We start from the raw sequence: 22,816 nt of genomic DNA, 5'->3' as shown, positions 1-22,816 counted from the left end.
GGTGGGTAAGCTGTTAGAAAGGATTCTAAGGGATAGGATCTATGAACACCTAGAGAATCATGGACTGATTAGGGACAGCCAGCATGGCTTTGTGAAGGGAAGATCTTGCCTCACAAGCCTGATAGAGTTCTTTGAGGAGGTGACCAGGAAGATTGATGAGGGCAGTGCAGTGGATGTGGTTTACATGGATTTTAGTAAGGCGTTTGATAAGGTTCCTCATGGTAGGCTTCTTCAGAAGGTCAGAGGCCAAGGGATCCAAGGAAGCTTGGCTGTGTGGATTAGGAATTGGCTTGCATGTAGAAAGCAGAGGGTTGTGGTGGAGGGAGTGCCCTCGGATTGGAGGGCTGTGACTAGTGGTGTCCCGCAGGGATCGGTTCTGGGACCTCTACTTTTTGTGATATTTATAGATGACTTAGATGAGGGGGTGGAGGGCTGGGTTAGTAAGTTTGCGGACGACACTAAGATAGGCGGTGTTGTGGATAGTGTGGAGGGCTGTTGGAGCTTACAGAGGGATATTGATAGGATGCAGAGCTGGGCTGAGAAGTGGCAGATGGAGTTCAATCCGGAGAAGTGTGAGGTGGTACACTTTGGAAGGACAAACTCCAGGGCAGAGTACAGGGTAAATGGCAAGGTACTTGGCAGTGTGGAGGAGCAGAGGGATCTGGGGGTTCATATTCACAGTTCTTTGAAAGTTGCCTCACAGGTGGAAAGAGCAGTTAAGAAGGCCAATGGGATGTTGGCTTTCATAAATCGCGGGATTGAGTTTAAGAGCCGCGAGGTGATGATGCAGCTTTACACTAGTTAGGCCACACTTAGAGCACTGTGTTCAGTTCTGGTCGCCGCATTATAGGAAGGATGTGGAGGCATTGGAGAGGGTGCAGAGGAGATTTACCAGGATGCTGCCTGGATTAGAGAGTATTGAATATGAGGAGAGGCTTAAGGTGCTAGGGCTTTATTCACTGGAAAGGAGGAGGATGAGAGGAGACATGATAGAGGTATATAAAATACTAAGAGGAATAGATAGAGTAGACAGTCAGCGCCTCCTTCCCAGGGCACCAATTCTCAAGACGAGAGGTCATGTCTTTAAGGTTATGGGTGGGAGGTTCAGGGGAGATGTCAGAGGGAGGTTTTTCACCCAGAGAGTGGTTGGTGCATGGAATGCACTGCCTGGGGTGGTGGAGGCAGATACATTGAACAGGTTCAAGAGCTTGTTGGATAGGCATATGGAGGAGTGTGGGATGGGGGGGGGATATGCGGGAGGAAAGGGTTAGGTAGTGTGAGGGTGGTTTGATGGACGGCATAACATGGTGGGCCGAAGGGCCTGTTTTGTGCTGTATGGTTCTATGGTTCTATGGTTCAGACAATAAGGTGCAAGGCCATAACGAGGTTGATTGTGAGGTCAAGTGTCCATCTTATCGTACAAGGGGGCTATTCAATAGTCTTAACAGCGGGATAGAAATGTCTTTGAGCCTGGTGGTACATGCTTTCAGGCTTCTGCCTGATGGCAGGGGGAGAAGAGAGAATGACCAGGGTGTGTGGGGTCTTTGATTACGTTGGCTGCTTTACCGAGGCAGCAGGAAGTGTAGACAGAGCCCATGGAGGGGAGGCTGGTTTCCGTGATGTGCTGAGCTGTGTCCACAACTCTCTGCAGTTTCCACACGTAGTTATATTTAAGAATTTATTCCCCAGCTCTTGATTCTCAATGAGAATGGAAAGGTAATATTTTCACAGAGGCAAGAACAGAATGCCTTCCTTACCTGTAGAACCAGATGGGTTTTTAACAACAATCCAATAGTTTCACGGTCACCGTAAGTGACAAGTGTTCCTCCCTTCCAGAATTTATTTAATTAGCTGAATTTAATTTCCCCACCTACCATTTGGGATTCACAGTCACATCAGTGGCCCAGATCACTAGCACAAGTTACTGGATTAGCAGCATCTATCTCCCTCTGTCTATCATGAAAATCAGCCTTCTCTCCGTGGACTCTGCCCACACTTCTCACTGCCTCAGGAAAGCAACCAGCATAATCAAAGACCCCACCCACCCCGGACGTTCTCTCTTCTCCCCCTCCCATCGGGCAGAAGATACAAAAGCCTGAAAGCATGTACCACCAGGCTCAAGGACAGCTTCTATCCTGCTGTTATAAGACGATTGAATGATCCCCTAGTACAATAAAATGGACTCTTGCCCTCACAATCTACCTCGTTATGGCCCTTGCACCTTATCGTCTACCTGCACTGCACTTTCCCTGTAACTGTAACACTATATTAGACAATAGACAATAGACAATAGGAGCAGAAGTAGACCATTCGGCCCTTCGAGTCTGCACCGCCATTTTGAGATCATGGCTGATCCTCAACAATCAATATCCTGTTCCTGCCTTGTCCCCATATCCCTTGATTCCCCTATCTATAAGAAACCTATCTAGCTCCTTCTTGAAAGTGCCCAGAGAATTGGCCTCCACTGCCCTCTGAGGCAGTGCATTCCACAAATTCACAACCCTCTGGGAGAAGAAGTTTTTCCTCACCTCTGTCCTAAATGGCCTAGCCCTTATTCTTAAATCATGCCCCCTGGTCCTGGACTTCCCCAACATCTGGAACATATTTCCTGTCTCTATCTTGGCCAATCCCTTAATAATCCTGTATGTTTCAATCAGATCCCCTCTCAATCTTCTCAATTCCAGCGTGTACAATCCCAGTCTCTCCAACCTCTCAGCATAAGACAGTCCCGACATCCCCGGAATTAACCTCGTAAACCTACGCTGCACGCCCTCTATAGCCAGGATACCCTTCCTTAACCCTGGAGACCAAAACTGTACATAATACTCCAGGAGTGGTCTCACCAGGGCCCTGTACAAATGCAAAAGAATCTCTTTGCTTTTGTACTCAATTCCCCTTGTAATACAGGCCAACATTCCATTAGTCTTCATCACTGCCTGCTGCACTTGCTCATTCACTTTCAGTGACTGATGAACAAGGACTCCTAGATCCCTTTGTATTTCCCCCTTACCTAACCCCACACCATTCAGATAATAATCCGCCCTCCTGTTCCTGCTCCCAAAGTGGAGAACCTCACACTTATCCACATTAAACTTCATCTGCCAAGTATCTGCCCACTTACCCAACCTGTCCAAATCACCTTGAATTCTCCTAACTTCCTCTACACATGTCGCACTGACACCCAACTTTGTATCATCAGCAAACTTGCTAATGTTATTCACAATGCCTTCATCTAAATCATCAACATAGATCGTAAACAGCTGCCGTCCCAGCACCGAGCCCTGTGGCACCCCACTAGTCACGGCCTGCCATTCTGAGAAACATCCATTCACCCCTACTCTTTGTTTCCTATCCGCCCACCAGTTTTCTATCCATGTTAATACCCGCCCCCCAATTCCATGAGCCCTAATTTTACCCACCAATCTCCTGTGCGGCACTTTATCAAATGCCTTCTGAAAGTCTAGGTATACAACATCCACTGAATCTCCCTCGTCTATTTTCCTGGTTACATCCTCAAAAAACTCCAGTAGATTAGTCAAGCATGATTTGCCCTTGGTAAATCCATGTTGACTCGACCCAATCCTATCATTGCTATCCAAATATGCCGCTATTTCATCCTTAATAATGGACTCTAGCATCTTCCCCACCACAGATGTTAGGCTAACTGGATGATAGTTCCCCGTTTTCTCCCTCCCTCCTTTCTTAAAAAGTGGGATAACATTAGCCATTCTCCAATCCTCAGGAACTGACCCCGAATCTAAGGAACATCGGAAAATGATCACCAATGCATCCACAATTTCTAGAGCCACCTCCTTTAGTACCCTGGGATGCAGACCATCTGGACCTGGGGATTTGTCAGTCTTCAGCCCCATCAGTCTACCCATCACCATTTCTTTCCTAATGTCAATCCACTTCAGTTCCTCTGTCACCCTCTGCCTTTTGTCCATCCTTACTTCTGGGAGATTTCTTACGTCTTCCCCTGTGAAGACAGATCCAAAGTACTTATTAAATTCGACTGCCATCTCCCTGTTTCCCGTAATAATTTCACCCGATTCGGTCTTCAAGGGCCCAACATTGTTCCTAACTAACTTCTTTCCCTTCACATACCTAAAAAAGCTTTTGCTATCCTCCTTAATATTCCTGGCTAGCTTGCCTTCGTACCTCATTTTTTCTTCCTGAATTACCTTTTTAGTTAAATTCTGCTGCACCTTAAAAATTTCCCAATCTTCTATCTTCCCACTCAGCTTGGCTCTGCCATACTTCTTCCTTTTTAACACAATGCTGTCTCTGACTTCCTTTGTCAGCCACGGTGACCCCTTTCCCCTCTTTGAGTCTTTCCTTCTCTGGGGAATAAACTGATCCTGCACCTTGTGCATTATTCCCAAGAATACCTGCCATTGCCGTTCCACTGACAATTCTGCTAGGATGCCGCCCAGTCAACTTTAGCCAGCTCCTCCCTCATGGCTCCATAGTCTCCTTTGTTCAACTGCAAAATTGACCCTTCTGATTTGCCCTTTTCCCTCTCCAATTGCAGATAAAAACATCATGTTATGGTCACTACCTCCCAATGGCTCCTTTACTTTGAGTTCTCTTATCAAATCCTGCCTATTACACAGCACTAAATCCAGAATAGCCCTCTCCCTGGTCGGCTCTCGTACCAGCTGCTCCAAGAATGCATCCCGGAGGCACTCTATAAACTCCCTTTCCTGGGGTCCAGTACCAGCCTGATTTTCCCAGTCCACTTGCATATTGAAATCCCCCATAACTACTGTGACATTACCCTTGCCACATGCCAACATTAACTCACTATTCAGCTTGCACCCAACATCCATGCCACCGTTCGGAGGCCTGTAGATAACACCCATTAGGGTCTTTTTGCCCTTACAGTTCCTCAGTTCTATCCACACTGACTCTACTTCTTCTGATTCAATGTCCCCCCTTGCAAGGGACTGAATCTCATTCCTCACCAACAGGGCCACCCCACCCCCTCTGCCCACCTTCCTGTCCTTATGATAGCATGTATACCCTTGAAAATTCATTTCCCAGGTCTGATCTCCCTGCAGCCATGTCTCCGTTATCCCAACAACATCATACTTACCCATTCGTATCTGAGCTTCAAGCTCGCCTACCTTATTCCTGACACTCCGTGCATTCAGATATAGGATTTTCAACCCATTTCTCCTCTCTCCATTCGTATTAATGTTCTGAAATTGTGTAGTTCCTACCTGTCCTCTACCCTCCATCTCAGAATTCTGCGTTCTGTTTTCCTTTTTACTACCTTGATGTACTTGTGTACGGACTGATCTGTCTGGATGGTACGCAAACAAAAGCTTTTCACTGTATCTTGGTACATGTGACAATAATAAACTAACTACCAATAATGGGACCTGTAGACAATGTTGGATCAGTGAGGTCAAAGGATGAAAGGCAGGATTCAGGCCGTGGGATTTTGGAGGAGCTAATGTTTGGGAATGTGAGACTGGCCAGGCGGATGCTGGACTGGCTGGATTGGATGGTCCTGGATGCTGGCAGGGAATGGCTTGGGTTGGACCGTAGCCCATTGCCCCAAACCCAACAGTGAAATAGAACGTCAACGTGCACCCCTCACTTCCACCCCTTCCCCTTGCAGCCACCTTTGCAACATTACCTCAAAGACTACCAGTTTCCCCTTGAAGATGGCCATCAGGTGTTTTGGTTCTTTGCCCATGGTCACTCGGACCTGCACGGCCTCACCGTTGTACTGCTGGTCAATATTGACAGCCTGAAAGGCAGAGGCAGCGATATCTCCTTGACTCGCATGTTTACCCTGAAATAGAAGAACCAACAATAGGTTAAAATGGTTTTTACCCCTCCAACAGCACCCTGCTATTAAATGACATCTTAAGTACGTAGATAGACAACCATTTCACACCTTCTTTTGAGACGCAGGACTCTGGAGATGCTGGAATCTGGAGCTACAAACAATCTGCTGGAGGAACTCAATGGGTCGGGCAGCATCTGTGGGAGGAAAGGAATCGTCCATGTTTTGGGTTGAATCCCTGCATCAGGACTGATACAGGGTTTACCTGATGCGGGTTTCGACCCAAAGCGTCGACAATTCCTTTCCTCCCACAGATGCTGCTCGACCCGCTGAGTTCCTCAAATAAGGACTTTAGCCTGAGCCTAGTTCCTCAAATAAAGTCCTAGCCTGTCCAACCCCTCCCTATAACTCAGTGCCTCAAGTCCTGGCAACATCCTTGTAAATCTTTAATAGATTCATAGAGCACTACAGCACAGAAACAGACCCTTCGGCCCATTCAGACAATGCTGACCTGATCTTCTGCCTAGTCCCATCGTCACACATTCTTTCAATTCAATCTCAATTCTCCCTGTCCAGAAGAGATAGAACATAGTACAGTACAGCACAGGAACAGGCCCTTCAGCCCACAATGTTATGCTGAACTAATTAAACTAGTAATTAAATGCCTAACTGAACTAATCCCTTCTGTCCACACAACGTCCACATCCCTCCATTCTCTGCACATCCATGTGCCTATCTAAGGGGATCTTAAACACCTCTATTGTATCTGCCTCCACCCCCACCCCCGGCAGCACATTCCAGGCACCCACCGCTCTCTGTGTAAAATAACTTACCCAGCACATCTCCTTTGAACTTGCTCCCTCTCATGCTCTCTAGTATTAGACATTTCGATCCCGGGAAAAAGATATCGGCTGTCTACTCTATCTGTGCCTCTCATAATCTTATAAAATTCTATCAGGTCTCCCCTCAGCCTCCGCTGCTCCAGAGAAAACAACCCAAGTTTGTCCAACCTCTCCTTATAGCTCGTAACCTCTAATCCAGGCGGCATCCTGGTGAACCTCTGAAGATTATACTATTTCAACATATCAAGTCATCATCTTCCACACCAGGCCAAAAAGTGAGTTCTTCTGGCTATTTAACTGTCTGGCATCACAGTTAAACTACCCCCATCCAGTCCAGGATCACCAATTCAAAGATACAGCCCTTTGGAGGTTGGTTGGACAAACTTGGGTTGTTTTCTCTGTCTAGATGGGATAGACAAGTCAGAATCTTTCTCCCCAGGGTAGAAATGTCAGACACCAGAGGACATGCATTGAAGGTGAGGAGAAAAGTTTTTTTTTACACACAGGTGCCTGGATTGCATCTACAGAGAGTGGTAGGGAGGTGGAGGCACAGATAGAGTAGACAGCCGGTATCTTTTTCCCGGGATCAAAATGTCTAATACTAGAGGGCTTGAGAGGGAGCAAGTTCAAAGGAGATGTGCTGAGTAAGCTATTTTACACAGAGAGCAGTGGGTGCCTGGAATGTGCTGCCAGGGGTGGGGGTGGGGGCAGATGCGATAGAGGGGTTTAAGAGGCATTCAGACAGGGAATGGAGGGATATGGACCACGTGCAGGGAGATGGGATTAATTTAATTTGGCACCATGGTCGGCACAGACATGGTGGGCCGAAGGGCCTGTTCCTGGGCTGAATTGTTCAGTGTTCTCTGTTCTAATTGTGATCAGATGTATTCCTAAATGTTGTTTCACATGACATTCCCCCCTCCCCCAATCAGTAAAACAGGGAAGTTTCCCATCTAATTGTTTTTGGAATTAAAATTAAAGCAAAGGATTGCAGGAACACACAAGACTGCAGATGCTGGAAAAGTCTGCAGTCCCGATGAAGGGTCTAAACCTGAAACGTCCACTGTCCATTTCCCTCCACAGATGCTGCCTGACCCGCTGAGTTCCTCCAGCTTTTTATGTGTTGCAAAGGACTGTGGCTTTATTTTATATACAACCACCCCCAGCCCCCACTAAATCCACAAATCTCCTTGGACTCTGTCTTTACCACTCGTTGCCTTGGTGAAGCAGCCAGCATAATCAAAGACCCCACCCACCCGGCTCATTCTCTCTTCTCTCCTCTTCCATCGGGTAGAAGATACAGGAGCCTGAGGTCACGTACCACCAGACTTAAGGACGGCTTCTACCCCACTGTGATAAGACTATTGAACGGTTCCTTTATACAATGAGATGGACTATGACCTCACGATCTACCTTGTTGTGACCTTGCACCTTATTGCTCTGCACGTTGTCTGTAGCTGTGACACTTTACTCTGTACTGTTATTGTTTTTACCTGTACTACATCAATGCACTCTGTACTGACTCAATGTAACTGCACTATGTAATGAATTGACCTGTACGATCAGTTTGCAAGACAAGTTTTTCACTGTACCTCGGTACAAGTGACAATAATAAACCAACACCAATACCCTTCCATCTTCCATTAGATTCCAACCTGTAAGTCACTCCTGTGTCATTGTCCCTCTGAGTCAATCCCTCAGGATTGAGGGGGACTTGCTTCTTGCTCTGGTTCTGTGGGTTCTGAGGTGACCGATGAGGTCTATGTGGGAACCACAAACTCTTCCACTGATGGGGCAGGATAGTTTGTGAGGTGGACTCCTCCCACAACTCACACAGGGCGTATGTGCATTCCTGATGCAGGGGCTTGGGGTTCTAAGGACCCCCTAATGCCCCCTCTCCACGGTGGAGTCGACATTTGCCTGGGGTCCCCAAGAGTCAGTGGGCACGTTGCATTTCTCCCCAAGGAGGAGTCCATGGACGGGAGGCTGGTTTCCGTGATGTGCCAAGATGTGCAGCACATTTATGCCATAGACTTCAACCTGTTGCCTGGCGTCGTGTTAAAGTGAATCAGAGGAGGGGGTCCCACATGCAGGTCAAGTCAAATCGTCAGGTCGAGTATATTGTCATGTGCACACGTACGGTGAGGTACAGGTACAATGAAAAACTTGCTTACAGCAGCATCACAGGTACATAGGTACAGACAACACACAGAACACAAATTATACAAAATAGTGAAGAGAGAAAAAAGAAGACTGTGAAAAAAGTAAGACCTTGGTGTAAAAAATCAGAGACAAGCCCACAGTAATGCAAGAGTTGGTCTGTAGTTTCCCGTTGCTGAGGTAGGGTTAGGGTTGTGCAGGTCAGTTCAAGGACCTGATGGTTGTAGGAAAGTAGCTGTTCCTGAACCTGGTGGTGTGGGACTTCAGGCTTCTGTACCTCCTGCCTGATGGTAGCAGCGAGAAGAGGTCATGGCCCGGATGGCAGGGATCCTTGGTGATAGATGTTGTCTTCCTGAGGCAGCATCTCCTGTAGGTGTTGTCAATGGTGGGGAGGGCTGTGCCCGTGATGGATCAGGCTGTATCAATTTTTAATCGATGCACCACAGCAAGCATCCTATCCGGATGCATCACGGCTTGGTACAGCAACTGTTCTGCCCGGGACCACAAGAAACTGCAGAGTTGTGGACACAGCTCAGCACATCACGGAAACCAGCCTCCCCTCCACAGACTCTGTCTACACTTCTCGCTGCCTCGGTAAAGCAGCCAACATAATCAAAGACCCCACCCACCCCGGACATTCTCTCTTCTCCCCCCTCCCATCGGGCAGAAGATACAAAAGCCTGAAAGCACGTACCACCAGGCTCAAGGACAGCTTCTATCCCGCTGTTATAAGTCTATTGAACGGTTCCCTAGTATGATAAGAATGGACTCTTGATCTCACAATCTTCCTCGTTATGGCCTTGCACCTTATTGTCTGCCTGCACTGCACTTTCTCTGTAACTGTAACACAATATTCTGCATTCTGTTATTGTTTTCCCCTTGTACAACCTCAATGCACTAATGTATTGATCTGTATGAAAGGTGTGCAAGACCAGTTTTTCACTGTACCTCAGTACATGTGACAATAATAAACCAATTGCCAATTACCAATTATCAGAACATGAACATAATTGTCCAACTGCCTGCAAAATGTTGCCTCTGTGTGACACCATCAGTGCTGGGGGGAGTACGGAGTGCACCAACCTGCCAGATGTAGAGGATATAGCGGCACTTGTTGTGGATGGTGTACGTGTAAAGGATCAGGTAACACTCCTTGCTGTAGAAGAGACCCTGCCACCTCTTCTCCACTGGGACCAGCTCATGGTCCTCAATCCGCCACTCCTACAAGCCAAGCAGAACAAAGTTTGTTACAGGACGGATGTGGCAGCAATAGAGAGAACACGGAAGAGACTCACCGGGACGTTGCCTGGAATGGAGGGCTGTAGTTATAAGGAGAGATTGGATAGGCTGGGTTTATTCTCACTGGAACGTGGATGGTTGACAAGTGACCTTATAAAATTATGATGGACGTCAATATGATAGATAGAATCTTCCCAGGGCTGAGGAGTCTAGAACTAGAGGGCACAGGTTTAAGGTGAGAGGGGAGCAATTTAAAGAACATCTGAGGGGTGAATGTTTCATCCGCACAGAGGGTGTTGAATATCTGGAACGAGCTGCCAGAGGTGGAGTGTTGCTGAACAGAGGGATCTTGGGGTAGAAAGCCACAGAGCCCCGAAAGTGGTAGCACAGGTGGTGAAGGCAGCGTGTGGGATGCTTGCCTTCATCAGCCATGGCATAGAGCACAAGAGTTGGGATGGCATGTCACGACTTTATAGAACATTGTTCGGGCCACACCTGCGCTATAGGAAGGGTGTGGTTATGCTGGAGAGAGTGCAGAGGACTTTCACCAGGATGCTGCCTGGAGTGGAGGGTTTGAGTTACAGGGAGAGACTAAAGGCTGGGTCTGCTTCCCCTGGAGTGAAAGAAGCTGAGGGGGTGACCTGATAGAGGTGCATAAAATCATGAGGGGTGTAGATATGGTGAATGGTCACAATCTTTTTCCCCAGGGTAGGGGAGTCTAAAACTAAAGAGCAAAGGTTTAAGGTGAGAAAGGAAGGATTTAAAACTTTATTTATACAGCACGGTAATAGGCCCTTCTGGCCCAATGAGCCCGCGCTGCCCAATTACACCCGTGTTAACCTACTAACCCGTACGTCTTTGGAATGTGGGAGGAAACCGGAGCACCCGGAGGAAACCCACACAGACATGGGGAGAACGTACAAACTCCTTACAGACAGCGGCGGGAATCAAACCCGGATCGCTGGCGCTGAAATAGCCTGATGCTAACCGCTACACTACCGTGCCGCCCAAGGGGCAACTTTTTCCACAGGGGGTGGTGGATATATGGAGTAACACACACAAAATGCCGGAGAAGCTCAGCAGGTCAGGCAGCATCTATGGATTGGGCAGCGTTTCAGACATCATCCAGTCCTGATGAAGGGTCTCGGCCCGAAACGTTGACTGTCCATTTCCCTCCATAGATGCTGCCTGACCCGCAGAGTTCCTCCAGCATTTTGTGTGTGTTGCTCCAGAGTTCCAGTATCTGCAGAATCTCCTGTGTCTCCACGGTGAGTATATGGAACGAGCTGCCAGAGGAAGTGGTCGAGGTGGGTACAATTACAATGTTTAATAGACATTTAGACAGGTGCATGGACAGGAATGCTTCAGACGGTTTCTGTTTTGCACCCTCTCCAGTATAATTTGAAAAAGGCTGCCCCTTCTATACCTCCCATTATTTTATACCTCTATAAGGACACTTAGTGTCCTATGCTCTAAGGAATAAAGTCCTAACCTGCCTAACCTCCCCCTATAAGTTAGGCCCTCAAGTCTTGGCAGCATCCTGGTAAATCTTCTCCGCACTCTTTCTGGTTTAATGATTTTCAGTAAACTATCTCAAAGTTTTACAGCTAATGAAATATTTTGTAACTCAGGTAACACTATGGAGTCTCGGACTGTGTCAATAAAAATGGAAAACAGGAAAGGCTAAGTGCACAACCCAGTGTTAACTGAGATTTGGGAGCTGTGAATAGTTTGGTTCATTCCTCAGTGGTAGCCATGCAGAGGCATGAACCCAAAGGCCGGGAGTCGAGTTGATGGCAGGGAAGGTTTTCCCAATGCTCAATGAATTCCAGAACTTTGGACCCAAGTTGCTGAAGGGAGATCAGGCAGCAGTGGGAGAGAAGATAGTGGGATGTGTGGTTGAGTGGAGCCCAGGGGTTTTGCAGAGCTGGAGGGGGTTCGTGATTGGGAGGAGTAAGGGGAGAGGTGTGGACTAGAGTGGGAGGAGATTGTGCAGCAGACCAACAATACCTCGACTTCCCCGGAGCCATCGTCCACCATCCTCTCGTGAGCTGCTATCTCAGGTTTGGCATGCATCTCTGTGGCGTCAAACTTCAGCTGCTCAACCTTGGCTGGGGAAAGAAGTACAGGGGAGAGCGACGGTCACATTGGCTGATGGGATTGCCTCTGTTCAGATGTCTGGTCCCCACCTACACCCTACCCATGCCGAGGGACGCTTACGTACCAATTTTACCAGCGCTGTGGGTTCTGCCCAGACCAACCGTCTGATACTTCACCGTCCACTTCTGAAAGAGCTGCTTGAACAGTGCAGACTCTGCACCCTCATTCTCTGCCTCAATGTTCACATGTTCAGCGTAACCCTTGGCCTTGATGAAGCCCTGGAGAAGAGAACAGAGCAATGGGACTGGGAGGGAGACATCTCCATTCGGTCTTTCATTAGCTTGGGACGTCCCAAGGAATATTACTATGAATAATGGTCACTGTTGTAATTCAAGAATCGCAGCAGTCAACTGTTGCATAGCAGACTCCCAAAACAAAGTGAGAGTAACCAGATCCTCTTGTTTGGATGTCGATGATGGATAAATATTGGGGAGAACTACTGTGGTCCTTAAAATAGTGTTGAAGGGGTCTTTTACATTCTAGGAGTGAGCATCACCAAGAGCCTGTCCTGGTTCAACCATGTAGATACCATGGCCAAGAAATCGCATAAGGGCCGCTACTTCCTCAGGAGGCCAAAGAAATCCGGCATTTCCCTATTGACCCTGACCAATTTTTACCGATGCACCATAGAAAGCATCCTATCCAGATGCATCACGGCTTGGTACGGCAACTGCTCTGCCCGAGACTGCAAGAAACTGCAGAGAGTTGTGGACACAGCTCAGCACATCACGGACACCAGCCTCCCCTCCATGGACTCTGTCTACACTTCTCGCTGCCTTGGTAAAACAGCCAGCATAATCAAAGACCCCACTGGACATTCTCTCTCCTCCCCCCTCCCATCGGGCAGAAGATACAAAAGCCTGAAAGCACGTACCACCAGGCTCAAGGACAGCTTGTATCCCGCTGTTATGACTACCGAATGAACCTCTTTTACCTCACAATCTACCTCATCATCGCCTTGCACCTTGTTGTCTCAGAAGCCTGAAGTCCCACACCACCAGGTTCAGGAACAGCTACTTCCCTTCAACCATTTGGTCTTGAACTAACCACCAAAACTGTAATCGCCACTACAGTTGAGCAACACCTGACTAGTCTGATCACTTTGCACTAAAATGGACTTTATTTTTATTCTAATTGTTTTTTTCTTGTAAAAAATATATATAATTTATGTTTATGTATATGTCTTATGTATAAATTATGCCTAACATGTTTTTCTTGTGAATGCTGCTTTTATGATGCTATGTGCATGTAAGTTTTTTCATTGCACCTGTGCGTACATGTACTTGTGCAGATGACAATAAACTCGACTTTGACCTTCTCAGCACTGCACTTTCCCTGTAACTGCAACACTGCATTCTGTTATTGTTTTCCCTGGTACTACCTCAATGCACTTTACTTGCCATGTACTTGCCCACTCAACTTGTCTAAATGGCACTGAAGCCTCTGAGTGCTCCTACAACTCACAACCCACCCAGTTTTGTATCACCAGCAAACTTAGATTATGTTCAGTTCCCTCAGCCATATCATTGATGCCTACTGTGAATAACTGTGACCCCCCCCCCAAGCACTGATCCCTGAAGTAGCAACAACCTACCACCCCTGAGAAAGTTCCGTCTATAAACCAATTCTCAGTCCATGCCTGTATGCTTTGCACTCGTTGCCTCATTTATTATTACCACGAGCACTGTTTACTCTGTGAACTTCACGTGAGCAGGGAATTTCATTGCACCCTGGTGTACATCATCACTCAACGGAATGTAATATTTCTGTTTGCTGATGACACAGAACTGGTGGGTTGTGAGTTGTAGGAGAACTCGAAGGCTTCAGTGCCATTTAGACAAGTTGAATGAGTGGACATCCAGTAAACGGTGTATAGCATCAATCAAAGATCCCCACCGTCCAGGCCATGCCATCTTTTCACAGCTCCCATCGGGCAGGAGGTACAGAAGCCTGAAGTCCCACACCACCAGGTTCAGGAACAGCGACTTCCCTTCAACCATTCCGTTCTTGAACCAACCTGCACAACCTCAATCACTACCTCAGTATATCAACACTATGACCACTTCGCACTATAATGAGCAATTTTTCTGTTCGAATTGTGTTCTTTCTTGGATGATTTATGTTTAATTTATGTTTTTCTTGTGAATGTTGTGTCTCTAATGCTCTGATGCCTGTGATGCTGCTGCAAGTAAGTTTTTCATTGCACCCGTGCACACACGGACTTGTGCATCTGACAATAAACTCGACTGGACTGTATGACAATAAATTAATCTAGTACACTACCTCCCCAATCCCATCTAGTTAAATTTTATGCACTAACCTCATATGAAAATGGTAGAAGAAGCAGAGTACATATGTATGTACACACACACACACACACACACACACACACACACACACACAGTGCTATACTTACCATCGCTCTGGTTAGTGCTAACTCGCGTTCGAGCTGGGAAGATTTTTTCCCCTTCCACACAAAGATTTTAACTCCACCCTGGTCCACAATGTAGCACTCCTAAACAGAAAAGTTTGAATTGCATTTTGAGTCTGTTCTGATACAAAAGCAAAATAAGAAATTGAAACAAAGACCTAAAAGTCAGGCAGCACCTGTGGAGAGAAAACAAAAATGCGCCAGTAAATAAAAACAGAAAACTGTCAGTGAGTGGGGCAGAATCTGTGGGAAGAGCAACAGAGGCAACATTTCAGGTCAAAGACCCTTCCTCAGAACAGAGAGACACCACCGAGGGGGGGGACAACAAAAGAGAGACGGACGGAAAGCAGAAAGAAAAGTAAAATTTCTGCAGGTTAGGCATTCTCGGAGGAGAAGCGACTGTGAATTCAACAAGTGAAAAGCAGCAAAAGACAGATGTTGGCTGCATCTGCAGGTACTTTGGTTTTTGCTGGAAGATAATGTTCATCAGCTTGAAATATCAATTGTAAGTCGTGCTCACCACAGATGCTGACTGACCTGTTAAATCTTTGCAGCACTTGTTGAATGCTTTAACATGTGACTTCACTCAGGGTTTTTTACAAGAACAAATGAATTTTGCATTTCAACAGCTGTTTTTCTTTTATTAATTTTAAACAAATGCCTCAATATTCCAAGGAGATTTTACAACCAGTGAAATTCTTTCTTGTTTTAAAATATAGTCACAGGTGCCCTGTTGTATTGTAGGAAATACAACAGCCAACTATGCATAGTAATCTCCCACAACCAATGTCATAGTGGACAGAATTTATTTTAGTTTAAAAAAAAGATATTGAAGGAAAGATATTGACCAGGGACAATTCCTTTGCTCTTTATAATAAAACCACAGGATGCCTTCTGTCCACCTGAGGAACATGAGATCTTATTTAAATGCCTCACCTGAAAGACAGCACCTCCAACAATGCAGTGCTCCCTCACTACTGCAACGTAAGTGTCAGCTTACATGATCTGCTCAAGATCCCATTAAATCCACGATCAGCCAAGTCAGAAATGCAGCCTACCACTGTCAGATAATGGTCCCTTGATCACCTGATGCCAACTGCAGGAGAAGCTTAGAACTTAAGCCACAAATTAGAGTCAGACTTTGAGAAAGAGATGGCTATAGGGGTTTCAATTACATCCAACTGCATTTGAACACTTCTGTTTAATTCACCTCCACTGCTCTACATAGGACACTCCCAATCAAGGCAGGGCATTTTGTAAATATTGTGTGCAGGTCACCCCATTATAGAGAGGATGTGGAGGCTTCAGAGAGGGTGCAGAAGAGGTTCGCCAGGATGCTGCCTGGATTAGAGGGCATGTGTTATGAGGAGAGGTTGGACAAACTTGGGTTGTTCTCTCTGGAGCGGCAGAGGCTGAGGGGAGACCTGATAGAGGTTTATAAAATTATCAGAGGCACAGATAGTGTAGACAGTCACATCTTTTTCTGCAGGGTGGTAATGTCAAATACGAGAGGGCATGCATTTAAAGTGAGAGGGGAAAGTTTAAAGGAGATGTCTGGGGCAAGTGTTTTACACAGAGAGTGGTGGGTGCTTGGAATGGGCTGCCAGGGGTGCTGGTGGAGGCAGATACTATAGTGGTGTTTAATAGGTTGTTAGATAGACACATGAATATGCAGGGAATGGAGGCAGAAGAGAGAGGTAGTTTAATTTGGCATCGTGTTCAGCACAGGCATCGTGGGCTGAAGGACCTGTTCCTGTGCTGTACCGTTCTAGGTTAAATTGTTTCTCATTTCTTTTGCTAGTTCTCTTCAATCTGGTTCCCAACCCTCCTGCTAATGGGAGCCGCTCCTCATTTACTCCAGCAAGACCTTTCTGTCATCGGTACGCGGATTGAAAGCGGCAACACTTACGTCACTACTGAGCAAGTCCTGGGTCAGAGGTCGAACAGCCACTTCCTGGACCACCAGGTTTCCCTCCGAGTCGGTCACACTGGAGACAAAGAAGAGGCAATGAGAGGTGAGTGGGTGTCTCAGCCGCCAATTGAATCGGTAGCAACAGCACCATAGAAACCCACCACAGGACTCCACTCAGCACATCGGCAGTATCTACAGGAGGTGCTGCCTCAAGAAGGCAACACCTATCAAAGATCCCCACCATCCAGGCCATGCCAACTTCTCACAGCTGCCATCGGGCAGGAGGTACAGAAGCCTGAAACCCCACACAACCAGGTTCAGGAACAGCGACTTCCCTTCAACCATTCGGTTCTTGAACCAACCGGCACAACCCTAATCACTATAGTTTAGCAACACTATGACCACTTTGATCACTTTGCACTAAACTGGATTTTTTTTGTTCTAATTGTGTTCTTTCTTGTAAAAATTGTGTTTAATTTATGTTTTTCTTGTGAATGCTGCTTATCTGATGCTCTGTGCCTGTGATGCTGCTGCAAGTAAGTTTTTCATTGCACCTGTAAACTTGGCAATAAACTTGACTTCTAACTTTTTTGATGTATTAGATAAAATGGACATAGTTTAATGCTATGAAAGGCTGCAGAAAAGATTCATGAGGTACCTAGACAGAAGGGCTTGAGTTACAAGGAGAAGCTGGACAGGCTGGGACTATTTCCCCTAGAGCGAAGGGAGCTGAGGGGGTGACCTTACAGAGGTTTATAAAATCATGAGGGGTGTAGATAGGGTGAATGGTCACAGTCTTTCCCCAGGGTAGGGGAGTCTAAAGCTGGAGGGCACAGGTTTAAAGCGGGAAAGGTTTAAAAGGGACCCGAGGGGCAACTTTATCTGCACAGAGTGTGGTGGGTATATGGAACGAGCTGCCAGAGGAATTGGTTGAGGCAGGTACAATAACAACATTTAAAAGACATTTAGACAGGTTCATGGATAGGAAAGGTTGAGAGGGATTCCTTTTTTGTACCCTTTTCTGTTTAACGACTTCCTTCCTATAGCAGGGAGGCCAGGACTGCATGCTGAAGACTGCAGATACTGGGATTTGGAGCAACAACCAATCTGCTGGAGGAACTCAGCGGGTCGAGCAGCATCTGTGGGAGGAGAGGAATTATCCACGTTTCGGGTCAAAACCTCGCACCAGGACTTCGAACTGCACAAAATACTCTGAATGTTGGTTTACCAACGTCTTGTACAACTGTACAGTTCTGAGAAAGGGTCTTTGACCAGAGATGTTTGTACTGTTTCTCTTCCCACAGATGCAGCCTGACCTGCTGAGTATTTCCAGCATTTTCTGTTTTTCTGGGAATCTCATCGTTTAAGGCAGCTCAGAATGCCCTCTGAAGGGCAATGAATGTTGACCTTGTTTCCGATCGGTCAACAATAATGAGAAAGCCCGCTCCCTGCTGAGGTTCTGGCTCACCGGAAAAGTTTGACAGCCCGTTTTAGCTGTTGATCTACCACTTCATCTGGGGTTGCTGCCTTAATCTTTTCCTTCGCACCGAGAAGGAACGTCATGAGCTTCATCAGCTCCGCAGAGGCATCCTTGTCCTGTCCGTCGATCACTGCGATCTGTCCCCGACCGGCCCGATCACGGTCCCGGATGTCTTTGGCCAGTTGCATCGCCTGAAAACAAGATGAAACGTCCCTTTAAGGTGCGTGCTTAAGGCAGCTGGGCACTTGAGATCACCAGCCACTGGGCAAAGGCTCTCAGACGGCGCTGTGGCACAGCTGCCAGATGGCTCCAGCGACGCAAGTTCAGTCCTGACCTCCAGCGCTGTCTGTGTGGAGTTTGCATGTTCTCCCCATGACTGCGTGGGTTTCCCCCGGGTGCTCCGGTTTCCTCCCACATCCTACCCAGTCGATGGGCTAATTTGCTGCTATAAATTGCTCTGATTCCAGGTGAGTGGTAGAATTGATGGGAATGAGCGGAGAATAGGTTATAGGGAAAATTAATTGGAGAATGGGATTGCCCATTGACTCGTTGGGCTGAATGGCCTCCTACATTGGAAGGAAACATGGAAAATCAAACAACTCCACAACACCCAAAAGGAGATCGATCACCCCACCCCTGGATGGATCCAGGAGTTCCTCAAGACATTGCCACAGAGCCAACTATCTTCAGCTGCTTCATCGATGACCTCCCTTCAATCATTGGGTCAGAAGTGGCTGTGTTTGAAATACCTCTCTCTGTGCCTTTTAAAATAAATTTTAAGCCAAATCCTTTAACTGCATTATTTGGGATTGTTGGAGAAAAAGAATTAATTCTGGGGACTTCCGACACACATATTGGCCTTTATTTCTCTTATAGCCAGGAGGGCTGTGTTGCTTGAATGGAAGGAAGTTACTCCCCCCACTCACGTTCAATGGCTACGGGATGTTATGCCATACCTAAGTTTAGAGAAGATCCGTTGTTCAATTTCTGGATCTAATCTGGACTTTCAAATATTATGGGAACCTTTTTTGAACTACTTTCAAAACCATTGATTTGGTGTTTAAAGTACAGATACTGGCCAATACTATTATGTCGTTAGGGCTTTTTTAACAGTCTTTTTTCTTACCAGACAGCTTCGGTTTTGGTAGTGGGTTTAGGTTTTTTTTAATTAAATTATTCCAATTTATCAATATTAATTAGTTAGCATTTCTGTTTATCAGTACGAGGTGTTGTGATTTCAAGTGTGATTCAATACAGTCTATTTTGTAATATTTTGTCTTTTCTTTTGTTTCATGTATTTTGTATTTTCTATCTGGAATTAATAAAAATGTTGTAAAAAGAAAATAAAGAAGTGGCTGTGTTCACTGATAATTGCACAATGTTCCGTTCTATGTGCAACAGATGGGACCAATCTATGCCTCACCTACATTCAGGCATGGATTGATGGGCAGGGCAGATGTTTCTTGCCACTTACTGTAAATGCCAGGCGAACTTCACACAGGCACTGACAATCCATCACAAGAATGTTCACCATCACCATTGTGTCCAGTACTGGTCGCCCCATTACAGGAAGGATGTGGAGACTGTGGAGAGGGTGCAGAGGAGGTTCACTAGGATGCTGCCTGGATTAGAGGGCATGAGCTACAGGGAGAGGTTGGACAAACTTGGGTTGTTTTCTCTGAAGCGTCGGAGGCTTCAGAGTCTATAAGATTATGAGAGGTGTGGATAGGGTAGACAGCCGGAGTCTTTTCTCCAGGGTAGAAATGTCAAATACTTGAGGAAATGCACTTAAAGTGAGGGGGGATAGTTTAGAGGAGATGTGTGGGACAAGTATTTTGTTTTACACACAGAGTGGTGGGTGTCAGGCACAGGCTGCCAGAGGTGGTGGTGGAGGCAGATACAATAGTGACGTTAAAAGGCTGTTAGACTCATGAACGGGCCGGGAATGGAGGGATGTGGATCACGTGCAGGCAGAAGGGATTTAGTTTGGCATTGTGTTCAGCACAGACATGGTGGGCTGAAGGGTCTGTTCTTGTGCCGTACTGTTCTATGTTCTATGTTCACATCCCCACCCTGGGGACACTCAAATGCCTCCCCACCATCCGCAGGACAAGTCAGGAGTGAGAGTGAATACTCTGCACCTGCCTGACGTGCAGCTCCAAAAACACTCAAGTTCCACATCATCTAGGAGAGGGCAGCCTGCCTGGCTGGGATCGCACTCACCACTCTCGCTTACTCTCTTCCCTCCCAGAGCAGTGGCTGCAGTGCATACCGTCGACAGAATGCACTGCAGTAGCTCGCCCAGGCTAATCCAACCAAGCCAAGGGCTTTGTAATCAAGAAAGGTGCAGGGGAACACATGCATTATGTTTAAGGGGCATTTAGAGAGATATTTAAGATAAGACAAGATATCTTTGGTCACATGTACATCGAAACACACAGTGAAATGCATCTTTTTGTGTAGAGTGTTCTGGAGGCAGCCTGCAAGTGTCGCCACACTTCTGGCGCCAACATAGCATGCCCACAACTTCCTAACCTATACGTCTTTGAAATGTGGGAGGAAACCAGAGCACCCGGAGGAAACCCACACAGACATGGGGAGAACGTACAAACTCCTTACAGACAGCGGCCGGATTTGAACCTGGGTCACTGGCACTATAAAACGTTACGCTAACTGCTACACTACTGTGAAGGAGAGGTCCTATTGCAGGCAAATGGGATTAGTGTAGATGGACAAGTCAGTCAGCATGGATATGGTGGGCTGAAGGGCCTGTTTCGGTGCTGTACGACACTTTGACTCTATGACCTGCAGGTTGTCCAAGCTGCACACCATCCTGTCTTGGAAATATGTTGCTGGTTCTTCATTTATTACCTAGTCTGAATCCTGGAACTCCCTCCCTAACGGCAGTGAGGGAGCACCTTCACCAGAAGGAACGCAGTGCATTAAACCAAGGAGGGGTTCAGAGAGTTATAGAGTCACAGAGCAATACAGCATGGATACAGGCCCTTCGGTCCAACCAGTACATGCCAACCACAGTGCCCACCAACTGGTCCCAATTTCCTGTGTTTGGCCCATATCCCTCCAAGCCCCGCCCCTCCACGTACCTATCCAAGTGCTTCTTAAGTTATACTTTTGTACCTGCCTCACCCACTTCTTCTGGCAGCTCGTACCATATACTCACCACCCTCTGCGTGAAAAAGTTACCCCTCAGGTCCCTTTTAAATCTTTCCCCTCTCACCTTAAACCTATGCCCCCTAGTTTTGGACTCCCCTACCCTGGGGAAAAAACTGTTACTGTCCACCTTATCTATGCTTCTCATAATTTTAAACACTTCTATAGGGTCGCCCCTCATTCTCCTACATTCCAAGGAATAAAGACCTAGCCTGGCCAACCTCTCCCTATAACTCAGGCCCTCTAGTCCTGGCAACATCCTCATAAGGCAAGGATATATAAGTAGGGAATTCCGGGGCCAAGGGTCCTGAAGAGACAATCATAAATAATGGGGCAGTGGGAAACAAGGACATGCAAGAAGTCAGATTGGAGGAACACAGATTTGTGTTTGTGGTACTAGTCATGGTTGGAGAGGAACTAGGGCAGAGGGCGGGGAGAAGGTAGCTGGAGTAGCTGAGAAAAAGGTAGAGAGGGATTTGGCAAAAAATAGGTCAAGTACGAGATGATGAGAATAACATCCAGTCTCCAGATGATGTTTGACCAATCAGCTTGGCCCTCCGTGTGTGTAGGAGTCTGGAGAATGTATTCCGCTCAGGACAAGCTGGGTCTGGAGGTAGCAATGGATCACTGGAAGGAGGCAGTAACAGGGTCCACATCACAGTGTGGGGGTCTCACCCCTCGTTCCCTGCTGCTGATCACACCACACCACACCCCACCCTCCCACCTCGGATCTCACATCCCACCCCCAGCCCCTCTCCCTCCGGAGACACCTTCACCCCACCACATTACAACCCGAGTTCTCTGAGATCCCATCTCCGACCTCTGTGGCGTCCTCATCATCCTCTCCAACCTCCCCCTCCCTGATGCAGAGCAGTCTGTCCTCAGCAGAGGCCTCACCTTTGTACCTCTGCACCCACACCTCACCAAGTTCCAGGCCCACCATAACACCACCTCTGCCTCCATGCCCACTTCTTTGACAAGGAGTCCTTACCCCTCCCTCATCACCCTCTCTCCCATCTCCGTCCTCTTTGACATCACCTTCTGACCTTTTACCCTCTCTCGACCATTTCATTTCCAACTGCCGACATGATATCAGCAGTCTTGACTTCTCCACTGCCCTCAACCACCCTCACCAGCGCCTCTTACTTCCTCAGGAGGCTAAAGAAATTCGGTTTGTCCCCTTTGACTCTCAACTTTTATCGATGCACCATAGAAAGCATCCTATCTGGATGTATCACAGCTTGGTACGGCAAATGCACTGCCCAGGACCGCAAGAAACTGCAAAGAGCTGTGGACACAGCTCAGCACATCACGGACACCAGCCTCCCCTCCTTGGATTCTGTCTTTACCTCTCACTGTCTTGGTGAAGCAGCCAGCATAATCAAAGACCCCACCCATCCGGGTCATTCTCTCTTCTCTCCTCTTCCATCAGGCAGAAGATACAGGAGCCTGAGGGCACGTACCACCAGGCTCAAGGACAGCTTCTACCCCACTGTGATAAGACTATTGAATGGTTCCCTTATACAATGAGATGGGCTATGACCTCACGATCTACCTTGTTGTGACCTTGCACCTTATTGCTCTGCACTTTCTCTGTAGCTGTGACACTTTACTCTGTACT

At 47.1% G+C, this 22,816-nt stretch overlaps 1 protein-coding gene across 6 annotated transcripts in view; it reads right to left on the bottom strand.

Annotated features, from left to right (window-relative positions):
- Positions 1-22,816, bottom strand: part of LOC127569540 (villin-1-like) — a 473,442-nt gene that overhangs the window by 24,071 nt on the left and 426,555 nt on the right. For all 6 annotated transcript variants that reach the window (XM_052014293.1, XM_052014300.1, XM_052014306.1 and 3 more), the window contains exons 9-15: positions 18,013-18,215; positions 16,542-16,620; positions 14,618-14,716; positions 12,266-12,419; positions 12,052-12,152; positions 9,886-10,023; positions 5,648-5,806 (exon numbers count right to left, since the gene is read on the bottom strand). In XM_052014293.1, coding sequence (XP_051870253.1) covers positions 5,648-5,806; positions 9,886-10,023; positions 12,052-12,152; positions 12,266-12,419; positions 14,618-14,716; positions 16,542-16,620; positions 18,013-18,215 — 933 coding nt within the window. The remainder of the gene's footprint in view (positions 1-5,647; positions 5,807-9,885; positions 10,024-12,051; positions 12,153-12,265; positions 12,420-14,617; positions 14,717-16,541; positions 16,621-18,012; positions 18,216-22,816) is intronic.

The sequence above is a fragment of the Pristis pectinata genome, chromosome 1, assembly GCF_009764475.1.
Source record: "Pristis pectinata isolate sPriPec2 chromosome 1, sPriPec2.1.pri, whole genome shotgun sequence".
NCBI classification, from domain to species: Eukaryota; Metazoa; Chordata; class Chondrichthyes; order Rhinopristiformes; family Pristidae; genus Pristis; species Pristis pectinata.
This window is presented reverse-complemented; position numbering and strand designations above follow the sequence as displayed.